Below are 27,900 nucleotides of genomic sequence, written 5' to 3'. Positions count from 1 at the left end.
GACGCCCTGAACAAACAGACGGAAAAGCTGGAAAAGAGCGAAAAGGCTTCCGAAGAGCTCAAGGAAGAAATAAAAACTCTCACAGCTACGATAACACAATTCATGAAGCATCAAAGAGATGCCATGGAAGTAAAGATTCCCGCTGCCATAGAAATTCAGTCCCAGACACCAGCTAAACCGACACTACACTTAGACCAAACTGAAGACTCAGAAGACGGTTTCACCTTGGTGGGAAAAAGGAAAAGAGGGCCCGTCACTCCACCTCAGGAAAGCCAGCTGCCGAAGGCCGGCAACAAGGGAAAACAGGCTCCCAAATCACAACCCAATCCGGTAGCCAAGCCAGCCACTAAATCTACCCAATCGAAAGCCAAGGCTAACGTACAGCCTTCGATTACAAAATTTGCCACCAGACCAGTGCAAAACAAGCCGACCACCAAGACGGCCCCACAGCCAGTACCGAAACAAGTTACCACAAGACCAACCCAAGACCAGCCTGCGCAGGTAAGTAGCCAGGTCACTAAACAAGTCTTAACCTCCACAGCAAAAACAGTGCCAACCGTTTCGGCGACTGTTTCTCAAAGTCCCCCAAAGGAAAAAATTCCGCCTATAGTGCTCCGTGATAAGAAGAGGTTCATGGAGCTCATTAGAATTACTAAGGCACAATCAATAGACATTATAACCCGAAATAAAAAGGACGGCATTTTCTTATTCGTCGCCACAAGCGACAATTACCGTAAACTTACTACCCTGCTCGAGGAAAGGAATTACCCTTACCATTCCTTCTGTCATCCGGAGGAGAGAGCATTCCGGGTAATAATAAAAAACATCCCAGAATCACTCTGCATTGACGAAGTACGTGAACTTCTCTTTGATCAAGGCTTCCATCCCAAATTTGTGCAAAGATGGAAATTAAAATCCGGGATAGAACTACCAATTGTTCAGGTAGTTGTCCCTCGCGAAGAGCGACAGATCATATATATGACCAAACTCGGCGTCATCACAGTGAAGGTCGAGGTCCAGAGAGGAAACGGCCAGCCAGTGCAGTGCTTCAACTGCCAGCTTTTCGGGCACTCCAGCTCATATTGCCGAGCCCCACCACGGTGCGTCAAATGTGCCGGGCATCACGACACTAGATCCTGTACCAAAATCCCAGAAGCACCTCCAAAGTGCAGCAACTGCGGTGAAACTCATACCGCAAACTTCAGCGGTTGCACCTGCCGTCCTGCTCCAAGAAAACCAAAAATTCCGACCGAAACCAGACCTCCACAAGGTTCTGCATGGAGTAACCAAGGTGGCAGAAAGCTAGCCCAAAAATTAGCCAGCGCTACCCAGCCTGCTCCAACTCAAACTCCTGCTCCAACCAATACACCGGACCTTAACTCCACAATGCAGGCGTTTACTGACCCGCAGGCTTTCCTACAAGTGATCGCCCTGGCTCACCAACTTGCTCGTCTTTTTCCAAATGTCGCCGCCTAAGCGGCAACACTTACCTGTCTCTATAACTTTCAGCAGCCTTTAACTCTTCGAAATGGCTGTTCCGAAATCTCTTATACTGATGACATGGAATGCAAATAGCTTACGCGGAAAGCAAGCGGAATTGGAGGACGTCATAACATTCTATGACGTCGACATCGTGCTCATCCAGGAAACTTTCCTGAAACCTTCGCATCGTCTCTCTTTCGAACACTTTTTTGTCTACAGAAACGATAGAACTCCGGGTCGAGGCGGTGGAACCGCCATTCTCGTCAGAAAAGGAGTCAAACACGAGCTCCTTCCATCGTTATCAGTAAACAACTTCGAAACAACCTCCATTAAAATCGATATCCAAGAACGTCCCTTCGTGATTACATCCCTGTACAGGAAATCTTCTGCATTCAACTATGCCGAATACCGATCACTCGTCGAAGGAAAATTTCCGAAAATAATAGGTGGCGACTTCAACGCCCACCACCCCACCTGGGGGTGCTCCAGAGCGAATCCCGCAGGTAACGCCATCGTAGCTCTAAGTGCAGATCTGGGCTACGGTCTTGCCTTGCCAGATGAACCCACCCATCACCCTAGTACAGTCTCTCAAGGCGCAGCAAGAATCCTTGATTTCTTTATTCTTCAAGACGTAAATCGCGATTCCGAAGTTCGAGTCCTTGACGAACTAGACTCTGATCATCGTCCGATCCTTCTCAAACTCGGAAACTGCGCCACCACTCAAGTCCCACTAACAAGATTCAGGAAAAAAACCGACTGGAAAATCTACCAATCTCTTCTCCTGAAATCCGATCCAATTCCGAAAATTAACACACCAGAACACCTCGAGGAAGCCGTACTCAAGCTAACTCGCGATATTCAGTCTGCTCACGAATCTTCCACAGTCAAAATTTCATCACAACCCCAGCCGTGGAAAAACAATCTTCCCGCTTCTCTTAAACGTGAAATTCGCATCAAAAACGGTTTATGCAGATTAGCTCGATTCACCCTTGATGCTGCAGACAAAAGGGAGGCGAACAGAGCATGCAAGAGGGTAAGGGCGGCCGTCTCGACTTGGCGAGCAATGAAATGGAACTCATTTCTCGCGGACCAAAGGCTGGATGGCCCCCCTTCCTTCTGGCGTGTCTCCAAATGCCTCGTGGGGAAGACGCACAATGTCATCCCTCCCCTGAAGTCAGCGGTTACAGGAAATTTTGCAGTCACTGACCAAGAAAAAGTCGAGCTCCTTGCAGAGACCTACGAAGCTCAAATGAAATGCCTCCCACCCGCACAGAACACTAAAACTAAAGACATTGACACTGTCATCAACGAATCCAACTCCGTCAAAAGACCAGTAACCCCCGCCTTTCTTCTCAACCATTTTGTATCTCCAAAGTCTCTACAGACTATGATCGGCAAACTTCAAACCAAAAAATCTCCAGGTTTCGATGGAATATCGATTACCCAGTTAAAAAAGCTCCCGCATAAGCAACTCGCAGAACTGGCAAACATTATTAACTCCATCATGAGACTGCAACACTTCCCGGCGTCTTGGAAACACGCACATATAGCGGTTATACCCAAGAAAGGAGCAAAATCATCTCCATCTGATTACAGGCCTATCAGCCTTCTCAGCGCCATTTCGAAGCTTGCCGAGAGGGCAATACTCTACGCTCTCAACTCTTTCACAAAGGAAAACAACATCATTCCAGATGAACAATTCGGCTTTCGCGCTCACCACTCATCCGTCCATCAAGCTTCCCGTCTGGCTGCACACATCCATCATGCTCTTGACCAACGTAAAAAGCTTGGAGCAGTTCTTCTGGACCTAACCAAAGCCTTCGACAAGGTCTGGCACGACGGATTGTTCGCAAAGTGCGTGCGGTTAGGCCTCCCAGAAGACCTAACCGCTCTCATCAAGTCCTATCTCTCGGACAGATCTTTCCAGGTCAAGATCAGGGCGTCACTTTCCAGTCGTAAACAAATCGATGCTGGCGTACCTCAAGGTTCCCCGCTGGCCCCAGCCTTATTTAATCTCTTTATTTCAGATATGCCGAGAAAAGAGCATATTGACGTCGCCTTTTACGCTGACGACACTGCTTTCTTCACGGCCGCCAGGTTCGAAGTTACAATTCATGAGCGTTTACAGAAGCAGCTCGATCATGCGGTCAAGTGGTTCAAATTCTGGAGGTTGCAAATCAACCCCCTGAAAACCCAGGCCATCATTTTCCACAAGAAGCGTTACGCACTGCGCGTCTCGCAACTTAAGATCGACACCGCAATAATTCCATGGCTGGATAACGTCACGTACCTAGGTCTTCACTTCGACCGGCGGTTCGGTTGGCATTCCCAAATCCAGAAAGCAATCCAAAAAGGTTCGGGGATAGCAAACCTGCTATCTCCTCTGATCTGCCCTTCTAGCAGGCTTCCCATCTCCATCAAATGCTTATTTTACAAGATGTTAATTCGGTCCGTACTCCTCTACGGATCTAATGTCTACTTCAAGTTTGTTACACCCAACCAGGTCAAACGGCTTCAAGTTTTCCAAAATAAGCTCCTCAGGAGAATATTAAACGCTCCATGGTTTGTCAGAAATAATCAAATCCATAGGGAAACTGACACTCCAGAAATCAAGCACTTCATATCTCAATCATTCCATAAACAACAACTCAGCTCAAGTTCTTCTGAAAACGCGCTTGTTCGCGAGCTGGTCGACATGCTGGGAGCTTAGCACCGCGTCACCGCTAAGCTCTCCCCCTTTTCCAGGCTGAAACGACCTCATCCGTCGCTACAGTCATAACTTTTGCCCCCATACAACAGTACCCAGTTGTGTGTTAACTCAGGTTCGCGAATCAATAGAATCGCCGGGCTCTCGTGCCCATTAACGGCTGCCCGATCAGCGGGTGCCATATCCCCAAATTTAATGCAGTAGCAGTAGTGATCCACAGGGGTCAACTGTGAGGCGGTTTCGGTTTAGTGTATTGGTAAGCCCAGAGGCAGTCCCACATAACCCGGTCCAACTTGTCGCTCCAGGGCAAGTCTCCGCGACCAGGTATGCGTCATGCATTCCACCGCCTGGTTTTTAGGCCAGAACAAAAAAAAAAAAAAAAAAAAAAAAAAAATATATCTGTTAATTCTATGGATACGTCTTTATTTTCTTATTAATTTCTTATAATATATGGTTCTGAAAATTTAATGAAATTCATTAAAAATATGACAAAACACTAATTTTTCATTGGTTATTTATTGGTTTGGTTATTATCGGTTAAAAAAAAATTATAATAAAAAATAAAAATTATATTATAATAATATATATATATATATATATATATATATATATATATATATATATATATATATATATATTTATATATATATATATATATATATATATATATATATATATTTATATATATATATATATATATATATATATATATATATATATATATATATATATATATAAACTCACAATCTACGACTATTTATGAACTATTGAAATTAAGAAACATTTCATACACTAATAGTTCATAGATTCCTGAAATAAGCATCGTAGTTCAGTACCACCAAGGATGGAATTAAGTTAATGTGAACTAACGAGTCTATAATAATTTGGACAGCTTGCAGATCACGGTGTGTCGCCACCAAAGGCGAAGTGCATTAGGTCAGTTGCTCATACAAGCTACACGATGAAAATGTAGGTGAATGATAATCAAAGGTAAACTGCCCTGCCAAGATACAATCAATAATTACAAATAATTTTACAACTAAAAGCTCTCTAGAGGGCACAACAACCTCGACATCTCTTAGTTATTTCTTCAGAAAGGATGTGCAATACAGCGCGGCTAATATGGATATTCTAAGAAATCAGTGTACTGTTTTTGTTCTGTATTTGTTGTTATGCTGTATTTACCTCACCACATTATCTTGTATAATAATGACTTACATATTATTAAAATATGTATAGTGTATTCTGATTCTGTACAACATTCCATAGCAATATAATTAATATAAATAATAATTAGTTAAATTTGAAACCAACTATTTATATTTTATTAACTCATGATGTTAATATTTTGTGAAATTGAATTTAATGATAATATTAATTTAAATTTAGCGTCGATTACGGATTAACGAATTATTTAAATTTTGGAGATTTAATCACTAATTGCTTAATATAATCGGCGCCCGATGACTATCAGTACAGCAAGATGAGGAATAAATCACATCACATGTTTTTTTTCGATATAAAAACAATTGTTGAACCGGTTGGCAGAAGCGGTAAACTAAAAATTATAAAAATTATGTTAAATGATAATATAAATTAAAAATATATATATTGGATATAAAAGTTGTATTAGTTTGGATAAAAAATAATTCGGTATTTACATCTGTCTGTGCCGTATTTTAGGGTTAACTAAGATGCACTCAAACGAATTGTAACAAACCTAATAGTAAGAAATAATAACAAAAGTATTCAAATGTCCTCAAATTATTTCGAAAGCTCCAGGCAATGGTCATACACTGGCATAGACAAGTGTCAATGACTGACTAAATAATGGGCTAAATAATTTGAACTGTCCCAAAAATTATGAAAAATAATCGTCAAAAAACTAAAACATCGAAAATGTAGTTATAACTGAGCGTAATTAAGAACTACCTTCCTGTTCATGAATACTACAGTGAGTGAGTGATAGTTAAATTGATATGGTTAGCGCAAATGCAATATTTAATTGTATTTTATGTAATTTACTTTTTTAGAAATAGGCCTGAAAAAACATACATAGTAGATAAGATGGTTGAGCAATATGGCCACAAACTATTATTATAAATAATTATTACAATAGGCATATCGGTCGAGGAGAATATACAAGCAAAATCTGTCTGGATAACTGGCCCGAAGCATTGTCTACAATAACGCCTTCAGCTTGGATAAACTCCATCCTTATACTGAAGAAGATTTATACTTTAAAATTTAAAAGAATACTTTTGGGATGTGGGATTATGCTCCATTGCCGATAATTACGAAGATAGGGTAATGAGAGTGGAAACAATTAAAGATGAGTATATAATTAATATAAGATAAATGTAGAAAATCGTATTGCATTTAGTTAGAATGTATGAGGAGTAGAATCTAATTTCATCAAGGAAAATGTACACAAGCAGTAATAGAAGAAATTAAGAAAATGACAGAAAACACTGCAATGAATGAAACAAGAACTAAACGTAAAAGGGAAATATTATCTCTGATAAAATACATTACTTGAATTTACAATCGTTAATTAGGTGGATTAGGCTTCCAGTGGATACCACTATATAAAAGAAACGTGCCTAGAACTCTTTAGACCTCTCATAGGTTAAAAAGAGTTTAATGTAAATATTATAAAAAAAAACTACAACGTACTGTGACTGTATAATTAACTATAGTTTAAGTCCTGTATGTGTTGTAATGTTAAAATAAATTATATTTGATAACATTATTTTTATTTAGTTATTTTACGTAGTTTAGAATTTTGTTATATATCAAGGCCATTTAGATGACGTAACTTTACTGTTTTATAGAATGGGTATGTCTATAAAAGCAGCATAATTTATTGCATCCTTTCTTTTATCACTGGCTGCTTCAGTTGAGCAAAGGTATAATATTAGCTCCTAATATAATTTCATTTCCGTAAATATTAAAATCTAATACTTTAATTTTATATCTCTGATACATCCTAAAACACTTTAAATCTCTCAATTAAATATATTTATTGCGCTGCATAAAAACAAGCCATCAAACGTAGAAGGAAAATTAAATAACAGCATTACATGTACTGGAACACGCACGTTGCAGTACCCATTAGCAGTTACAAAAAGTACAACAAAATGCGCCAACATCTCAAACATTTCCCAGGCTCTTACGTGCTCTAGAGTGTCCTCAGGCCATACAACAGGTAAATCCAACTTTAACCTCGCTATAGATAAATGACAAACACAAATCACGGACGGATAATGGAAGTCAACGGTGCCGCAAACCTGTTTCGGCAACGGCCGCAGCAGCACGGCCGTCAGCGGCAGCAGTGAGCAAGCGGCAGCGGCATCTCCGGACCCACGGTCGATCCGATGACCCCAATAAATACCGAAAAAATCGACTATCGCACAACGATCGACGGAAAAAAGCGAATTTTGTAGTCGCAATTAAATGAAATTTTATCGGTGCTCAGTCGATAAAAGTAAAAGTGGATAATCGAGCGCATTTATACGACGATGAACTAGAACCGGGTTTTAAAAGGATAGGATTTTTTTCTCCACAATGATAGTGATAGCGTATATTTTAATTAATATTAAAACGCGTAATTTTCAGCTAACTCTCTCATTTATATGGATAAAGAGCAAAAAAAACATAATACCTACACACCGGTTTGGGTTTATTAACAAGAATTCAATAACAGGCCAGATACATAACAGATGTAATTGAAAAAGTCTCTGAAGGTAAATGTAAGCTATATTCTTATGTTAGATATAGTACAAACCTTCGATAAGGTATGGTAGAACGGTCTTGTTCATAAGCTACAGAAAATGTAACCGAGACAACACACTGAACCGTTAAACATTCTGACTGTAATGTAAGATGTTATTACATTACAGTCAGAATGTTTAGAGTCAAACAAGAGGAAGCCTACTCCACAAGAAAAGAACCGAATGGAATCACAAATGGAAAATATCACTATATTTTTGATGATCTTACGATTCTTGCTGTCAAATACTCAAGACAATAGGAAGGAAGTCACATATTACAATAGGCAAGTGGCAATTGGGCCAAAACCTAGAAAATAAAAAGTAACGGAAGTAACAGTACATAATACATCTCTATCATACAACCAAGTATTGAGTTAAGGGTTTACCGAAAGATGAGGCTTGGGCAGTCGATGGTGGCACGTCTGAACTGAACGATGGTCAGTGATGAATGGTCGAAAGTACGCTTCAATAATATACCTGATAAACGTCTCAGGGTTGCCAGATATTCGTTATCGTTTACTAGTCGGCGTTTCTGGCAACCCGCAGGTGATTAAATCATAAGATGTGAAATTCGACATGCCTCAAGATCGCTAAACGAAAATTTAAGTTATTGTAAAGGCAAATTGTAGGTTAGTCGGTAACGACCGGTATTAATATAACAAAAAAATAATAACAAAAATATATAATGCTGAAGAATCTTACCGAAAAAAACTTAGTCAATCTGATCAGTCTTTGATAATAACATTTTCTTAATTTACAGTTTATGTTTTAGTTATAATTTACTACTAAATCGATATTGGAAAACGTGAAAAACCAAAATAGATAGTACAGCTTATTTATTGTGTTTGTAATAATTGATTCTTCTGTTACAAATGTTATGAACACAAACTAGTCTGATTTGTTCTTTTATCAATAATTGAGGATTTATTGTGATAGCACGGTAACTTAAGTCTTTAGTCAGTCAGTTAGTCTGCTGACAACCTACAATTTGTTTTAATAACTTCAAATCCAGTTCTTTTCTATTTGATGTACTCACAGTTTTGCATCGAGGTTCATTCCAAGATACTTGTTACTTAAAGGTGACATCTCGGATATGTTATTGTAAAAATGCTACATTTATCATGTTGGTAAGTTGTAACTCCCTTTCTTGGTAAATTTTGCAGTACTTCTCTGGTTATTAAAGGAATTAATGCCAGTTTTTATAACTTTGGTGCATGTAAATTATATTCAAATCCATATTCGTTTGGTTTAAATCAAAACTAAACGTTTTATTTAAAAAAAAAGTTATTTAAAACACAGTTTATCATGAAATACCCATTACATTCTAGATAACTTGTTATACATTTAGATGATAACAACATTAGACTATCGATTGGATTTGACTTATTTTGAAATATTATATTTAGATATTTATTATATCTATTACGTATTACTATTATTCATATTGTCAATACAACGATAATGGTTATATTGATAGCAATAAAACATAAGTGTCGTTAAATTTAATGGCTCAGAGTAAAATTTATTTTTATTATTTTTATTTTACTTTAACTGAAGAATTTTTGATGTAATAATAAATGACCGCATATTCACTTATATCAAATAATGTAACTGAAATACTACTAAAATTATGGGAAAAGTAGTGGTTAGAGAACGGCAATGTGGGACAATGGGAGAGATGATAAATTAATGTTTCAGAATTATTAAACTACTAGCGACCCGCCCCGGCTTCGCACGGGTGCAATGCTGATACTAAATTAAATACACTATAGAAAAAATATGAACGTTGTATATAAAAACATAGCGGCCCGCTCCGACTTTGCACGGGCATAAAATATATATGCCTATGTCACTCAATGAAAACATGATTAAAATCGATCCAGTATTTTTGGTTCATTCATTACTGTCCTTGGCCTGCACGCATTAAATTTGGAGTAAAACAATTCCTCTTCCCCTATACTTACTATGAAGATTTCCTGCTATCTTTGGAATATCTAAATTCATACAATTTTTATTACATTACACATTTTTAAACGCAAATTTTAAATTTGTAATATCTCCGAAAATATTTGTTTAATTTACATGCTGTAAGGAACCATATTGATCTATATTAATTGCACACTGTATTTAAGGTACTTAATTCGATAAGGATTAATGCCGTATTGCTTAAAATAGCTTCGTAAATAAGCCATTTTCTCACGTAAAAAGTAAACAATAAAAATGATTAATGTGGGTTATCCCTAAAAGATAAACATATACCATCGCGGACTTTTTTGTAGACCTTTTTATGGTGTACAATACTGTAGTACATTAATTTGATCTAACTCGTAGGGTTAGGCAGCGTTTTTGCTAATTGCTAAATAAGCCTAAAAAAATAGGTTAATTTACGACATCACGTTAGAAACCTCTAAAATTAGCAATGTTGCCTTAGTATATTATGCATGTATTATACATATAAACCTTCCTCTTGAATCACTCTATCTATTGAAAAAAAACCGCATCAAAATCCGTTGCGTAGTTTTAAAGATTTAAGCGCACATAGGGATATAGGGACAGAAAAGGCGACTTTGTTTTATACTATGTAGTGATTAATTCGCGGACTTATATATTAAAACATATTGCCGCTTTCTAACAATAGATTTGGGAAGTAAGCGTTCTAGAGCAAGATTGACACAAAAAAAACGAGCTATAAATTTTGTCGTTCCTGCCATTTGGTGGGAACACGCGAAACACATTTTATGGCATGTTAGTGAACAAGTAAGAAACTGGTACATATCAGAATGTGTCATTTCCTATTCGATTAATTCCATATTAAAATATTTTACCAGATCTTATTCTTTTCGAAAATTAGGAAGTGTAAATAAAAGTGCATTGTAGAAGAGCCCAGCAAGTCCTTCAGGATTATATATTTTGATTTTAAGTTAATCAGAATGGATCTTAATCCGCACCTAAGGTGGTTGAATGAGAAATCAAAACTTCTGTTGCATTGCCTACAACGAGAACATAAGGAACTGATTTATAAAAGGTAACATCTTCATGAAAACGACACATGATTCCTATTCGAGCTGGTCTAATGGTCGAAAGAGCAGATTAGTGGAGGATTTCAAACCTCTGCTCCAAAAAAGAAAGTTCTCCTATAGAGGGAATCAAATATTCATCGTCTCCACAGAAGCCTTCAGACATCTAGTTGACAAAACGAAAGACGAGCTTCATAAATCATTTCCCAATATTAAAGAAACAGTAGTATGGCATTTTTCATTTAAACGCGATAAAAAGAAGTCATGTACGAAGGTGTTATTCGTTGGTAAATCTTCACACCACGCTCAATGATGCATGCGTTGAAGCATCAAATTAAAAATCGTTGGGCGCGAGAACGAACGACGAGAAAAACAAAAAAAAGGCCGCCGAAGAAGAAGAATCGGAGACCGCGCGACGAGAGACGGACGGAGACGGAGATCGAGAGAGCTCATCGACACTATATATTTTTATTTCGACGACTCTAAATCGGGCTCCTTAAATCACTGGGTCTCAGATCGGGCCAGAACGGATGGCATACATATAAATACGTCATGCGGCGCGGCCCCGACCACGGCCCACGTGTTTTGGCGGAAGATGATGCTCTATAGTGACCTTCTGATTGGTGCGTTGACCCAATAGGCCGCCGGTGCAGCCAGCGGATCCAAGCCGGTCGCTCAAACGCGTGGCAACGCCGAACCGTAGAACTGGAGATCGGATTTGGGTTAGAGAATGCATCGAGATGCACTTCGGCGCTGTCGCCTCGCTCCTCGTCGATCGTACCTCTTCTAAGCCAGGACGGAACTCAGGCACAAAAAATGTTATAGATCATTTTTTAAAGAGACTCTTATTTATGTCTAGCCAACCGTGACTAAATATTACACCAGGCATATCCTATTAAGGTCTATTAGAATATTAAGTAATTTAAGTATTTTTTGTTGCAGTAAATTCATATCATGTTATCATACATTGAGTTTATATTTTATATTTGGATTATGTGATCACACTTTTGCGATTGTGGCGTATTTGCAGAGAGGTGAATTTAAGAGTGCTATAACCAGGTTTGGGCAGTATTTAAATTATTTGTAATTAAAATAGGTACATCTAAGGTTACAAATTTAATTGTAATACATATTTTGTACTTGTATTTCAATTGCTTCATTAAAATGTAATTTGTACTTTTTGCTGACATATTTTGAAATTAATAAATGAAATATGTATGGCTTCAAAATATAGTTGATCATAATTACATTTAAAGATCTCATTAATAGGTTATTCTACAGAATATAATACTTGATAGCTTCATAAGCAAAATAGCAGCCGGCAAATATGCACATCTTTGTAGGAAGCTACTTTAGATAAATATAAACACTTTATCAAAGTTCATCTCAAACTCAACCTCCTCGTTCATATATGAGGAAATGAAAAAGGGTCGAATATCATCGAAGTTCGAACCCGATGTCAATCGCATTCTTAACTTAGGTTATGATAATCTTAATATATAATATATATATAACTATAAAACATCCCGAATAGCAAAATAAATATTAAAACATTGAAAACTTGACGAAAATATAAAATAAAAGAAAAAACATTTTCCCATATAAAATGTCTACCATCAAATCGATTGGTATCACTTTTACGTCGCGAAAATCGTCTCTGATTTGTTTTGTGTATTATTATTAATTATTATAATGCCGCTACCAAGAAAATCTAATCTTTCTCAACGGAGCCGTAATGGCAATTAGGCTACGGAACATTGCTAATCAATTAACTGATGATGATGAACGCGCTTGGTGATAAGAAAATATATGTAAGTAATATCAGTAATTTGATTAACGCGACGATATTCAAAGGAAAATTTATGATGATTTAGTTATAATTTCGAGTATTCCGATTATCCTAACGGATATGCCCTTTGAGTTTAAACAAATTCAGTTCCCGATTCATCTTCCTTTCGCCATGACGATTAACAAATCACAAGGTTTGGTTGGTTTCAACTTAGAAAATTCACGTTTTTCTCATGGTCAGCTGTACGTGGCATGTTCACGTGTAGGCAAACCATCTGCTCTATTTGTTCTTGAGCCTATATCTCAGGGTGCTTCACGAAGAGAATGAAACCGATTGATATAGTACTGAACTTAACATTTGTTTTATATTCATGGTATTACTTCAATAAATGAAGGTCTTACTTGTATTATATATTTATCTAATAAATAACACAACATTCATTGACTGTTAGGCGGTACGAAATTCACCGGGTTAGCTAGTATGCTAATAAAAACGTCAATGGGGGCTGCGTTTGAATATCATCAACATTTTACATTCTTATTTACTAGCGTACCTCTCAATTTAAGAAAGAACGCCACATGTAGGTGTCTTACGCTCTCCAGAGATATTAACGAATCGGGTGGTAGAAAAAGGTAATAAATTCAACCTTCTCAAGCATCAGACTCCCCTAAGACTAACACTTTTTTGGCCATATAACTACATTTTTGGAGGAATTTATTGAAGCATTGAAGCTAACTGCTGCAGCTTTAGATTACATTCAGGTCAACAATAGTTACTATAGCAAACTTCTGCCAATTTTAATGTCTATACGAACCAGATTACGGTTACGAGATTGCAGTTTCAATGATTTTACTGTTGTTGTACCACTACTAAAAGAGAGCTTAGAAAGTTCGTTAGGAACACTGTCGCCTTAAAGAAATCAAGTCATATTGGCATCATGCAACCACCCTTGTTAAAAAATGCGTTGGTTGCATCACAACAGTTGACAGGAAAAGAATTCAAAATCTTGCATTTTATGCCTTAGAGGCAAATTTAAAGAACTTTATGAAATTTATTTATCCACCAGAACAAAGTATAGGAAGTCCCAATTATGTATTATCTTTCATTTCTCTACGTTTTCATTAACTTCATACCAGTCGGTCATCATAAAGTTTGAACACCCCATAAAATACTAAGTCCTGCTGATTTTGACCAATACATATCTTTTGTAGTTACATTATATTATCATATAAAGCATTTTACTTAACTATATCAATATACAGATTATTACAAATATCTAAAATAATAGGTGAATATTGATTTAATTAATATCTGAAGAATAGTCAAATTTAAACTGATATACTTTTATTTAATTAATTATATTTAAAAATAGTCCAATTAAATATTTGATTGAAAATATCAATCGAGTGTTAGACAGATAACGCTTCGTACAACGCTATGTAACTAAAATTTTAGTAGCATGACGCTAGTTAAATTCGTTCATGCCTTTAACGGCAGACAATGTGCCAGGTAACGATGTTAATGCTAAAATGGCCGACTAGGACAAACTACAGTTAGATATAGCTGAGATTGGGCACTTGCGCACAGGTGGAAGCTCCTTCAGGTGGAACCAAAAAAGCATACTCTGCACTGCCCATAACCATGATTTAATTAGTTCTAATTAGTGAAATAAGATAAAAACAGAGAAAAAAAAACAAGGAGGTCTGTGTCCCGGGTATAGATAAAACTTTTTAATTTTCATTTTATAATTCAATTTAATTTATGATTATAGTAACATATTGTATTGGCTTTATAAATTAATTAATTTTATAAACTCAGAAATCTATACCCAGATACTATACACATAGATACAAAAATTATTATGCTTCTATTCAATGGGCTCTTCTTCATAATTTATTGGACATTAACATCGAAGGAGCTAATATTATTTTTCGTATCTGGGAGAATACGAGGATTAAAGGATTTACAGAACAACATCGTTGATATACAGATTATAGATTATATACTCCGCATTTTCTTCATTTATTAGATGATTTATGATGAATGTGTGGTAACAAATTTACATGAAAATTTAATAACTGTTTGATCGGAAAAAATTCCTAATGATTATTCGATTACTCTAACTCTACAAAGCGTACATTATGTACTACAACCTAAAAGCATATTCATATTTAGAATAACCTAGTCGCAACTGCGGCAAGAACATTAAAACAATATTGAAACCCCATAAAAATAATATTCTAAAGGATACCTGCAAAACTGTAGTTGTTTAATATTTATGTTCATTAATAAACATTTCTTAACATTAAATATTCTTTTTGTAAAATTAAGTTTCTCTATTATGATTTTATTATTTTCACAGAAAAAAATAAAAACTATTATAAATGTAATAATAATGATTAAAATAACATAATATTCTTCAATGTCAATATACTTATTCCTCCAACAATTCACCATTGTAATTTGTGGATTTAATCTCCCTTTTTATACCTTCGCTTGATAATACTCGTTTTCCACATTTTTTAATATGAGAGAAAAAACAAAGTAAGAGGAAACTAAATTTAGCAAATAAATTGGATGTTGAAACAGTTCACTTAGTGATTCACTGACTCCAGCGATGGTTGTATTAGCAAGTACGTTATCTTGATCGAAAACGTTTTTCATCTATAAACTTCTTTTCAAAAATATTTGCATCCAATTGGCCCAAGGGTTTAATGATTATCAGAACTTATATCAATTCGAAAATAATTCGCGGATAAAATAACTATTGTTTTTCCAAAATACTGATACTAATATCTTATTTGTGTATTTCTGAACAGGAACCTCTTTCGAACTTATTTTCGTTTGATTTGATTTCATAGTGATAAAACAATACACAAAATCCTTTCAAAGTCATACTTGAATATATATATATATATATATATATATATATATATATATATATATATATATATATATATATATATATAATGTTTTTTGAATAGTGTTCCAATATGACACCTACGCCCAAAGAACAAACTATCCAAATAAAAAGCATATAAAATCAGTAAATAGCACTACTTCAAAATAACACTCCTAGTTTTTTATTAAAAATTATGATGCGATTTCTAAAATTAAACAAAAATGCATCAGGTTTTCATCGTACGTTTACTATTGTCAATTAAATTACAAATAATGCTAATTTTATAGATGACGCAATAAAGTAATAAACAAATTAATAAACCATTGTGTAAAAATAATTAAACTTTTTAAAATATACACTATTTATAACATATATAAAATAAATTCCACAAACTTTAACTCAAATATGAAGAATGTGTCATATGCTTTTCAATATATAGCAAACAAATAGTATAAGTAAATTTGAAATCTAATATTTATCATTTCTCCAAAATGTAAACAACATTTTTAAGAAACAAAATAATAAACAGGGTAAAAAAAGAGCACTTGCCGGAAATTACATAATTCTTTTCGAATCTCTGTTAGCAATAATCAAAATGACTTGGTGGGATCAGCTGGCTGTTAGCGGAAGTAAGTATCACATTGTATCAGTATTGTAAGTATCGGTGCTAAATGTGAAAACCTAACGCCAATACAAACTAGATGCCCTATCCCCTAAGCCGTATTTACCAGACATTGTCCTTTCAAATCATAATTTGTTCCAATATATGCTGCATGGTTTAGTTAATCAACATTTATATTCAAAATATATATTATTTTGCTACTACCTCGTCATTCATTTTCGAATTGTCGATACCTATAAATATTTACAATGGGCCAAAGAAATATTCAAACAGAACTTTAAAACTGATTAAAAAGATCCAGAGGCTGATCCAGATTTTTATTATATTTTGTTGACACAATCTATTCCTGTACTGAAAACTTTTCAATGAAAGGTTTTGTTTGATTTTTATTGGTGTTAGTGCCTTTTAAATATAGGTAGGTATCTTTCCGTTACATACTTCTCTTCACTTTCATCCCTTCTTATCCCCATCTGTTCATCCTTATTTCTTCCACACTATTCGTTTTCCATTTTTCCTTATTTATGATCCATCTTTTTATTTATATGTTTGGCTCAATTTCCTTGCTTTCTTTCTTCTAATAACTATACATTTAGATTTCTGGAGTTTCTTAATATTCCATCCCTTAAGCTCCTAATATTCAATTTAAATTATTAATTAATTCCCTTAAAAGCGGTTTTTATGTTATAATGAACGTTCAAACAGTCAAATAATGCCATACCGTTCTTTTGAGTATAATATAAAAGTAACGTTCCTTAAAAATATTATTAGAAAGAAATTACTTTTAATTTAATTTTAAAAAACTGTTAATAAAATTTTAATAAGAAATGGATATTAATTATTGTGTTTAAATATTGTAAAAACAAACGTGTATAACAAATATGTCTTATGTTTATTTTTGCTAAAAGCTCGATATATGTATTTGTCCTTTTAAACAAATCCACAAATGCAACTATATTAGAAAAGTGACACGTTTATAGATCATTCACGATAGTAGAACAAGAATTATTCATTAAATATAAAGCTGTTTAACGGTTTATCTAGCTAGATATTTAAATAACCGAAGGATAAATAAAAGCGAGCATAAATTCTAACTTGTTAACGAAATGTAAGCGCTTGTTTTGAAACCGGCATATTTATGTCTTATTAACTTTGATTATTGTCGATAATTTACGATATTTAATAAACTTAAAATCGACAAATTATTTTTTTTGTTCTAAGTATGGACGTGACGAAACAAAATATACAAACAACTTTTCATGTGTGTGAGTGTGTGTGTGGTTGTTTCTTGTAATGATTTTCAATGTGTTAACATTGGAAGTAATAAATAATTAGCAATAACATACTACGATCGGAGAACAAATCGTACCATTGGTAATTTATTTTAATATGTAATAAGTAATTTATAACAATTGATATTATTATAAATTAGTATTAGTGATGCTAGAAGTTTCCTTTATGAACCTTTCGGTTACTGAGTCTGTGAATTTAGACTCTTATGGCGCCTCAGTTTCTCAATGCATTTGATTGTTTCTCACATATCATGGGCCATTCAGGATCATCCTCAACATCTTAATTTGAAGCACTTACAATTTGTTGGACCTAGTAGGTTTGTAGCCATACTTGCGAACCATATAGACAAACACAATGTACCATAGCCTAGGGGTGTCGGCCACTAAGAATAATATCGATATTTCGTTTTTTTAGTTAGACCTAACGAAATTTCTCGTGTTGTTAAAATATTGATTTTTGAAGGAAAAAATACAGTTAAAGCAAACACTTGGCTTGAAGCCATATCTTCAGGTAACACCGCTGACATCCCTTTTATTTATTTGTATTTCATGACATTTTACATAACTTCAATACAAAACGGTCACATAATGTAAGCATAACTGCTTCATTTCGTTTTAGCTCCATTCACCGAGCCATATAGTTACCCCAAAGTTAAGTCCAACTTCTCGAACAATTTGGGTATGAGTGATAGTTTTGATATTGATCGGTATGACATTTTATCATTGGACGATTTACCTAATTTGGGGATCTTAATAATTTTAGCAATTCCCAAGTTTTGGTATTTTGATCAATTAAATTTTTTAACTACCTATTGTGTAACATGTAAATTAAACACTTAAATTTCACTGTTACTACAAACATATCGCTATAAAATTTAAAAAATTAAATTAAAATTAAAAAATTGACATAAGCGTGAAAAACAAACTTAGTTCACAGATATCCAGTTAGGATACCCTAAAATGCATGTATACGGAAACCTTATCTACACAATTAATCAATCAAATTATGCAAACAGTGCATTACGTATACAAGAAGAGTTAAAGAAGCCATTAGAAACAATTAAGGGGCAGCGGACGATGTTTTCTTCGCATTAATTTAATTCTAACTGCACAACGTCTAGAAAAATCGATACCGTTTGATACGAACCAAAAACCTGACCGAACCCGAAGGCAGCCGTTGGAACTGGCTCGTAGACGAGCTGCCATTTTTTCTGGTGTCCGAAGGCGCCAACCCTGTCCGTCTAGTCTTTTGGCCGTTCCCAATTAAAATCTTTAACGATACGAACAAGGATAAATTAGTTGGCAGCAGGAAATGGTCATTGAGCGAATCGTCTCGTTTGATTTCGGTCAGGGTTGGTTTGTTGACGATGGTTTTCCAGTAGCCGATTTTTCTAATCGCATTTAACATTCAATATAACAATTTGCTCAACAATATCTTCCCTTAGAATGATTGAAAATATTTCTGATTCTTCCATGTCTACTACTATTTTATAGTTTCGTATCATACACTTTTATTCACTCTTTAACATGAATAGGTTCTTCCATTTTGGAAACATATTGTCTTAAAATTGAACAAATGTACAAATTTAATACTATTACTTTAACTTAATGTTTCGTTAAGCTATATCAATCCATGGAACACTGTCTATTCTATATTCTCATTCCACAATATTTTATGCACTTATTAACTATTTATAGGTACTATATGCCAAGATCCCCTGGAAGCTAGATGTCATGCCAGAATGATATTTTATAAAAGCTGACTTTTTCTGTAGGATATTTCTAAAGTTTCGTTCGACTTCAGTTCCTCTGCTAGACATAGTTGGTGTAAACAATTATTAAACAATCTAACCTATCTGTTAAATTCGATAGTCTTAACTTAAAATTACATTTTTGATGTTCATTACTTTTATTATTTGTTTTATTTGAAGAAATCTGCTGCCGTCTGAAGTCCATTAAACTGATTTAAAAACTTATGACGATGGCGATCCCTCATATCCCAATTATCGGTTTTGGTTTCAATTATTCAAAAGTGGAGATATTGAGGTTAATTAGAAAGTCGGTGTGGTCGAGCAAGAAGTTCGATGACAATGAATAGCAATACTTATTGCATGAAAAACTAGTTCAAACTCTCAAAAAAAAAATCAATCTTTAAATCTTACAAATTCATGAATCAACAGTTTCTAGATGCTTAAATGCGATGGAAATGATCCAACAGAAAGGAAAATGACTACCAAAGTGGATAGGTTAATTCGTGGACATTTATACTGAAACGTTTTATATCTACCGCATATACAATTTTATTATTGATCAAATTATTCAAATTAATTAAATTTTTAAAGTGAGTGATCGTGCGGATGTACGTCTGATGACAAGACGTCATTAAATTCTTGTCCTCTTAATATCAATTTTAAAGGATTTACAACAGATGGTGTTACTATATATTAACTCGTATTGGGTATATTTGTAATCAACTTAATGTTGAAGGCTTAGTTACAGGCTTCATTTTTCAGCATGCGCCATTTCGTCGAAGTGCCGAACACATTTTTTTCAGTGCGGTAAAAGTGTCTGAATTTGTACGGAATAAACTGCATTTGCGGAAAGTTTTACTTTCTTTAAATTTGAAGAAAAAGGCAGCTGAAGGTAATCGAATCCAGTGAAATGCTCCATAGTTCTTTGTATGAAATCCGTAAATTGTCTGAAAGATGGGAAAAAGTAGCTGCTAACGATGGAGAATATTTTGAATAAAGCTTCAAATACAAATAATTCCCTAAAACCAATTTATAGGCCTAATAATATAGATATTTTTACATAATATATATCCATAAGAATCTATATATAATTTTTGATTTTTCAGTTAAATATAGATATACTTATAGAGAAGTTATTCTATATATAGCATGTTTAATTCTAATAATTTTTAATAGAAAATAATTATTGCTTATAACTAGAAAAATATACATCTATTCCGTCAAAACGTCACGTCAAAAAAGTTTACAGCTATCTAATAATAAAAAAATAAAATGTTTTGAAGGGTTTTGCTTAAAATATTTCTAGTAAATAGGCTAAAAGCCATTATAGAATTAGCTTATTTCTAAATCATTAGAGCAGATATAATGACAGCTAGAATGAATATCCTACATATATACTTCATAGATAATTTTATTCTTCATAATATGAATTCTTTCTTAAAATCTGTCTTGTAGTTTATGCTCACAATACATACTTCAATAACAAAAATACCCTACCTGCAACTGCAAAGTGATAGCGCAAAGTGAGCAATATTAAACAGTAGTTTAAAATAAAAAAGGCTTTATAAATATATGACAAAAGTATTTAATCAAATAAATGGACAAAAAGAAGGCGTGTAGTCAACAGTAACTCAATACCTCAAAATTGTATATTAATTTTAACACACCAGATTGTCATCACATTAAGAGTGATATTTATATCAATATAAAATTCAAAAAACAATAACATAATAATAAAACCAAAATAATATTAAACCAATATGCAGTATTTTGTAATTAGAATTGATGCAAACATTTTAGGATGTACCAACAATAATATTGTAATCACATATCATCCAAAATACCACTTTTGAATAGACTAGATCGCCTATTATTGTTAGAAACTATTATTTAAAAATAGAACAGGTGAAGTAAGAAAAATACATTCAAATTGTTAAAATTTCTTGCTTACAAGAAAATCCATATCAAATAAAAATGTTAATGTCAAAAAAAATCAAATGTCAAAATGTAGACGATATTAAATGAATACGTTTAAAATGTCAAAGATTTCTTAATATTATTAATGAGGTTGTGATACTTTATTGTAAGAGACAGAGCTGCCAACGCAAAAAGCTTCGGAGATTAGATTAAAAGAAGTAAAAGCTCAGGCTCAGTTCGATTCGATATTCCCACGTTCGAATTGTTTGAACACGTTCCCTATAAAATACTTAACCGAATTAACAATAAAACGGCATTTGCATATCCATTAAGATACGACATACGGCAGTGAAAACAAGCGAACGACGAGCAACAAGCCGCCTCTGATTTCCGTCAGTCGTTTTCGCTAGTATCATTGGAAAGACATAATTCTCTCAACCTTTGACTGCGGCATTCTGTGTTATCTTATTGGAAATATCGCAATAGTGTACCTTATTAGACGATCGGCTATCGGTTTTCCGCGAAAACAACAGTAAATAGTGGACGTTCGCGCAATATATCACAGTCTAAGCACGTAATTGCAAGAGCACGGTCGGTGGGAAGCGGTCAGACGATGCAGTTGGTTCCGCCCACGGTGCCAATGGTGCACTCCCTACGACAGCATTAGGAATCTAGGTCGACAGCGACCATTATAAAAGCGAAATCGTACTCGAACACACATACACATGCACGAGTAGTATAAATGAGTTTTGTGAATAGCAACGGGGCTAAAACATGGGAGTGTCGGAAAACAAAATCATAGAACTCTGCGAAGTACCGCGGCCGGTAAGTGATCGATTTTGAATCGGCGGCCGAGCACTGTTGAGGCTCTTGTTTCCGGAAGTTGCGCTTTGACGATTTTGTAGGCCACTTGTTGCCGCTTAACGATGGGAAATTACATAGCTGTACAATAAGACCCTCCGGTAAAAGGTGTGACTCTTGTTCGATTCAAATTACCATTCCTAGTCGCAATCCATTAACCAGGCACTCACTTTTATTTCATTCCACATACGCTGAATGCATACGTTCCACATTCGCGCCAGTATCAAGCATCAGCATTTTAATATGTTTTAAAAATTATATCTGTTATTTAATGTATACTTAAACATACATTTTTTTAAACATATTAAACATTATAAACATAAAAAACATATTTTTTTAATTAACTACTTCTTACATTAGATATGTAGATAAGTATTTCCCAAAATAAAATAAAATAATTCAAGTTAAGAATACACTTATAGACTAAACAAGTTCTGTAGTTCTGTGTAAATTGTCCAGTAGCTGTATTGCTTCCACGTTGGTATAATTTAGCGACCTTATTTCATGTTTTGATGTGAATTCTTGAAGCATTTCGTATATCCATTTGATTTCGAGGTCATTATGCAGCTCTTCGTTGGTTACGTAGCGATAAGCATTGGTAATTAATCATAGAACTTTGTTTTGCTTGCGCTGGATTACTAGTGGGTTAATACCTCATATTGGTCCAAATTGGCTTTATGATTGACTGATAAATCAATCTCTGAAAAAGTATTGAGAATGCTCTTTCATACGATACTAAATTTCCTATCGATGATAGGACTCCAAAAATTGACAGTAATTCCGCGGTAGTAATTTGCTGATTTTGTAAAAAATAAATGTATATCATATAAATAACATCATAGAAAACACCAGTTCGGATATAAGTTTAAATGAAATTTTACACCACCATTCAGAAGTTTAGAAACAATAAAAATTCAAATCGTGAGCTCAATGGGCATTGATCCTTCACATATCTATTAAATTAATCTAATGCTAATTCGTTTTTACTTCAGGAACTCCTAAAATATGTTGACGGATGTTTAGGGTAATTGTCTTGTTGAAAAACAAAACTTTGGCCAATTAAATTTACTCTAGAAGAAATCCTAGTTTCATAAAGTATTATAAAACAGCCTTCTTTATTCAGTTTACCATAAATTTTAATTATAGAACATTTTTCCAGTTTTTCCGTCCATTTTTTGTGCCCACTCCGGGCTATTTATCTTATAAAAACTATTAGTCTTGGTTTTTTGCCTGTTAAATATCCTCCCGAGCTAGCAGACAGTAAACTTCTCGTGCGGTTTTTAAGTAGCGATAAATTTGGACGCTGTTAAATATCGATTTCATATGAAAGTACGACTTTTTTCTGTAATTTGGCGCATAAAATATCCTTCCTAACTTAAATTACACTTAGGTCCGCTGTACAAGAGAAATAATGCTTCCTTTTTGCGTTCATGAATTGTTGCAAATATTACATAAATGCCACAACAATATTTTAAAAGTGTCAACCCATATTTAAAAGATTAGAATATATTCAATATAAAGCAATGACTAAAATCGCCAGAGCTAAAAAATTAACAAATGACGTTGTAGTAACCCTTGCGCACGTAATAAAGTACGTGCCAATATTGATATGGAATGTAACAAGCTGTGTTTGAAGTATTAATGAAATTGTATTTTATTTATTTGAAAGGACTATATGTGCCATTCTGATTGGAGTATAACATCGTTATCGTTCAAATTTTTATCATTATGAATCACATGTATTTATCAAAATGAAAATATCAAATATATCAAAAGAAAGCTGTTATCATCCTTATATAGAGCTCACTATTGATGGAGTGAAAAAGTACGGCGAGTATATAAAAAATTGTTAAAATTAAGGTAGCTAGTGAAGTCATTTTAATAATAAAGTTTTGCCATCGTGAATTGGAAAACTGATTGAAAAACTCTTGTGAAAAAAAAAGGGAAATCCCAATACATTTAGTCAAAGGTTAAGCATAGATGGTATGAACAAATAGAATGATTAAAAATGTTAGAGACTTATATCAAAAACAGAAAATTCAAATCAGGAATAAAAATTAGGTAGTTTTTATTCCTGAAAGAAAACGAAGAAAACTTTCGGAAAATTCGTATTATTGTTTATGGAGGACATGCTTGCATTGGGATCGATCTTCATTGAATGATCACCAAACACAAGAAGAAATGAGAAACCATGAAATACTTATCAGCAATATTAATAAGAAATTCAACATCAGGTCTAGCCCCCTGTACCGACTAGATCTAGTACAACCATGAAATGACTACATATAACGTAGAATATACTCACCGGAATATATAGAAAATATAGTCAAATTGTTCTAAAATATTTGGTCGGCTTTATACCTCAAATATTACGTACTACAAATAAATATCAGAAATAATCAACAACAAAAAAAGTATATTAACAATAAGAAACAACGGACATTGGGAAATTTAAGTAACAGGAAGTTTCAATAATCACAATCATTGTATTATCGTTCACCCGCATGTTTAAAATATTCCTGTCTAATATATATCTTTAAAACGATAACTTTATATCACTACGTGTCAGCTATGATATATAAAAAATAGTGATTAATTTAAAAGACCAAAATAAATAGAGAATAAAAAATGTCTACAGATAAAAATAAAATAGCTGGTGTTCGTCATATCACAACAAAAAAATCACGTAGATTAGTGGTACTTAATTAAAGCGTAACGTTAGCCGATTAAATCGTATACAACTGATGAAAACTGAAAAAATAAATATTGTAATAAATTCAAACTGTCAAATAACTCCGTCAAAAAAGGGCAGTTAATCTGTGAACAATTAGTAGTAAAACTTTCTTATATAACAATATTGGACTACGTATTGTCAACTCGGTTAAAGAAAAAAGTGTTTTACGGATATATTCTACATCATCCGACTTTAATAAATAAAATTATAATTGTAAAATTACCTACACATCTATATAAATTTCATTGGTTTTCATTACGTCAAAACATTTTGGGACAAGGATTTGGGTTCTCTATCTACTTATATGAAAACATTCTATAGAAGATATGCACAAAATCGAAATAAATAATTCAATGCCGTCGCATACATGTACCATCGCGTTGAATTCAATGATTGTTGATCAATTCTATTTCCGGTCCATCATGTACAAGTAACTGGACGCAGATATTGAGAATAAAGTTAATGAAAGCGCATATTGAGTTCATATACACAGTTCATACAAAACAAATTGCACACACATCAATCACCAAGAAAAATACTATTTATCCTGTATAGTAACAATAATAAGTATTTTGTGATAAATCCTGATCACTGGAATGAACACAAAAATTCAATTGAAATATAAAAGAATATATTGGTTAATAGGAATGAATTTTCAATCATCCCCCAGATAAGGGAATGATGTTCTGCGAAAAGCAATAAAAACATGATAAAGGTTTTTTGAAACAATTTATATTAATACCGAATTATTGCTATTGTATAACACTGGAGTAGGTTACAAACGGTTATTCAGGATTAAACCATTTTATATATATATATATAATTTAAAATATATATATACACTTGGGTTGGGGCTGATAAAGAAAATGTATAAAATTTTATATAGAATTGACTTCACTTAATATCGTGAAGGAAAACTGAACAAGTAAAATACAACCTTGGAAATGTGTCAACAATATCCTCAAAATTTTGTATTGAGCGTATTATCCTCGAAAACATATTTCCCATATCGGTAAGCAATATAATTGTAACAGATCTAATCTGGCTTGAAAATTACGTAGAAATGTAGTCTTTTTAATTGATCATAATGGTTATAACGCTATTTTCATATAACGATAATATCTTTTTGTAGACAAAAATATTTTTTTGTATAATCGTCATTTTGCGAAAAAAAAATTAAGTGCCTGTGTTTTACTAGTAAAATCATGTAAATTATGAAAAAAATTAAACTCCTAGGGAACATCCTTTATAAAATAGTGTATTCTGTTAACGGACCTAAAGTTAGTATTCTATAAAAATATACCAAATTGTTTAATTGTGTAGAATCATTTGAAAATATGCTTATAAAAATGTTGAAAAACTGTTTTCTATGCGCCAGGCTTAAAACATGATCAAAGTTAAAAAATATATATTTAAAATAATTGTCACAAACACTGTGTGTTAATAAATTACTTACGATATTCTCATTGTAGAAAAACTCTATTTCTCGTTCACCAACTCAAACAGAAATGTCAATAGATATATTTCACCTATAATGGGATACTGTCATCAGAATGTCACGATTAAAACTGAAACCGTGTACAAAATAGTATTAATTTTAATGAAAGGATGGTTTATTTATAAAAATACCCCACTTGAAAATATTATTTTCAATCTGGAGACAATGCCTGGCTGATGCCTCGACATGCGACGGAAAAACGGGCGCGCTAGAGAGAGACAGAAAACAGCGAGTAGAATTTAATGCTATATTTAGAGGTTTTATTTGATACACACATTTTTTGCGTAAAGAGCAAGCTTAAAATTAATTGCAATGGTAATCCAGTCTAGGGAAATTACCGTATGTAATAACATATAATAAAAGTAAGATTAGATTACACAAACTGAATTTGTTTTAAAATTAATATTATATGACGTTATCATTTTACCTAAAATAAACGTTTGTGTAATAAGTAAATATTAGTGGTTGGAATTAATTCATAGCGTTTTATAAAATATTGCACAGACAATCATCAGTATTCCGTTATCCCAACAATATGTTATATATGTGAGCATCCATCCTGTATCAGAACAACCAGCGATAACAACAATCTGAATTGGTCTTTGTAAATAGTATGGCATTCCCCAGGATACAAAAGAATTTTACAAAATTATGGAATTCCCAACAGAACAAAAGAGAAAACACCCAAGTCCCACCCTCAATCTAGGACCCAACGATGGAGCCGACATAGATTTAAATGGCCTTTCTTCTCTGGCCTCCCTCGAGTAGCTATATCGTCAACTGTAAATTGTCAATCACTCGAATACACCATAAATAATCCCCTTAGTTTCTATTTACCACGTGCCCATCCTCAATTTTTATTTATACCTTACAAAACTTACAAAATTTGTTACTAAGAATTCAAAAATAGAGAAACATAACACTTGCTTTGGAAGCCCACAAAAAATCTAATTTAAGAGATGTAGATGATAATTGAACATCAATAAAAAGCGTTCGCTGACCATTTAGAATGAAACTTCAAACCAAACGAAAGTTTTTTTTATAAGTATTTCTTATGTCTATATTATATATACATGGCATGTAGAAAATCACTTCATTAAGCAATCTTCTGTATAAAATATTATCTTAATTAATTAGTCTTATTTTAAAGCTTATTCTAAAGCCTACATATGTCCAGTAATCAGATCAGGTGGTGTTAAACGTTTTAGTCTACGCACTTCCCTATCACGTCGCATATTTAGCTGATTAGCGAGAACATTGGGATACACTGACACTCTTTCGAAGTACTTCACACAAACACGTTGAATTACACTCGTTATAGGTTCTAGAGGAATATCGCGTTGTATCACTTTATTTGAAATATAGTACGGAGCATCAACAATGGCACGCAACACCTTATTTTGAAACCGTTGAATGATGGATATATTAGATTTGCTAGCGGTACCCCATAGTTGGATTCCATATGACCAAATAGGCTTGAGTATAGACTCATACAGCAATACCTTGTTATCTAATGATAACTTGGATTTGCGCCCGATGAGCCAATACATTTGATATA

The 27,900-nt window shown here is 33.7% G+C and overlaps 1 protein-coding gene across 3 annotated transcripts in view; it reads right to left on the bottom strand.

The window, feature by feature from the left end:
• jing (AE binding protein 2 jing) overlaps nucleotides 1-27,900 on the bottom strand; it is a 314,777-nt gene that overhangs the window by 129,608 nt on the left and 157,269 nt on the right. The window contains exon 1 of one of the 3 annotated variants that reach the window (XM_076401305.1): nucleotides 26,301-26,381. The exons of the other annotated variants lie outside the window; for them this stretch is intronic. Within the exon in view, the coding sequence (XP_076257420.1) occupies nucleotides 26,301-26,311 (11 nt within the window). The 5' untranslated portion in view covers nucleotides 26,312-26,381. Of the gene's footprint in view, nucleotides 1-26,300; nucleotides 26,382-27,900 lie in introns of those variants that run through there. 3 annotated transcript variants of the gene reach the window in all.

This window comes from Rhynchophorus ferrugineus, unplaced genomic scaffold (assembly GCF_030347505.1).
Source record: "Rhynchophorus ferrugineus isolate W39M unplaced genomic scaffold, kcgeb_rfMv2 rfM3, whole genome shotgun sequence".
In the NCBI taxonomy this organism is placed as follows: domain Eukaryota; kingdom Metazoa; phylum Arthropoda; class Insecta; order Coleoptera; family Curculionidae; genus Rhynchophorus; species Rhynchophorus ferrugineus.
The sequence above is the reverse complement of the archived record's forward strand: the minus strand, read 5'-3'. Positions and strand labels throughout refer to the sequence as shown.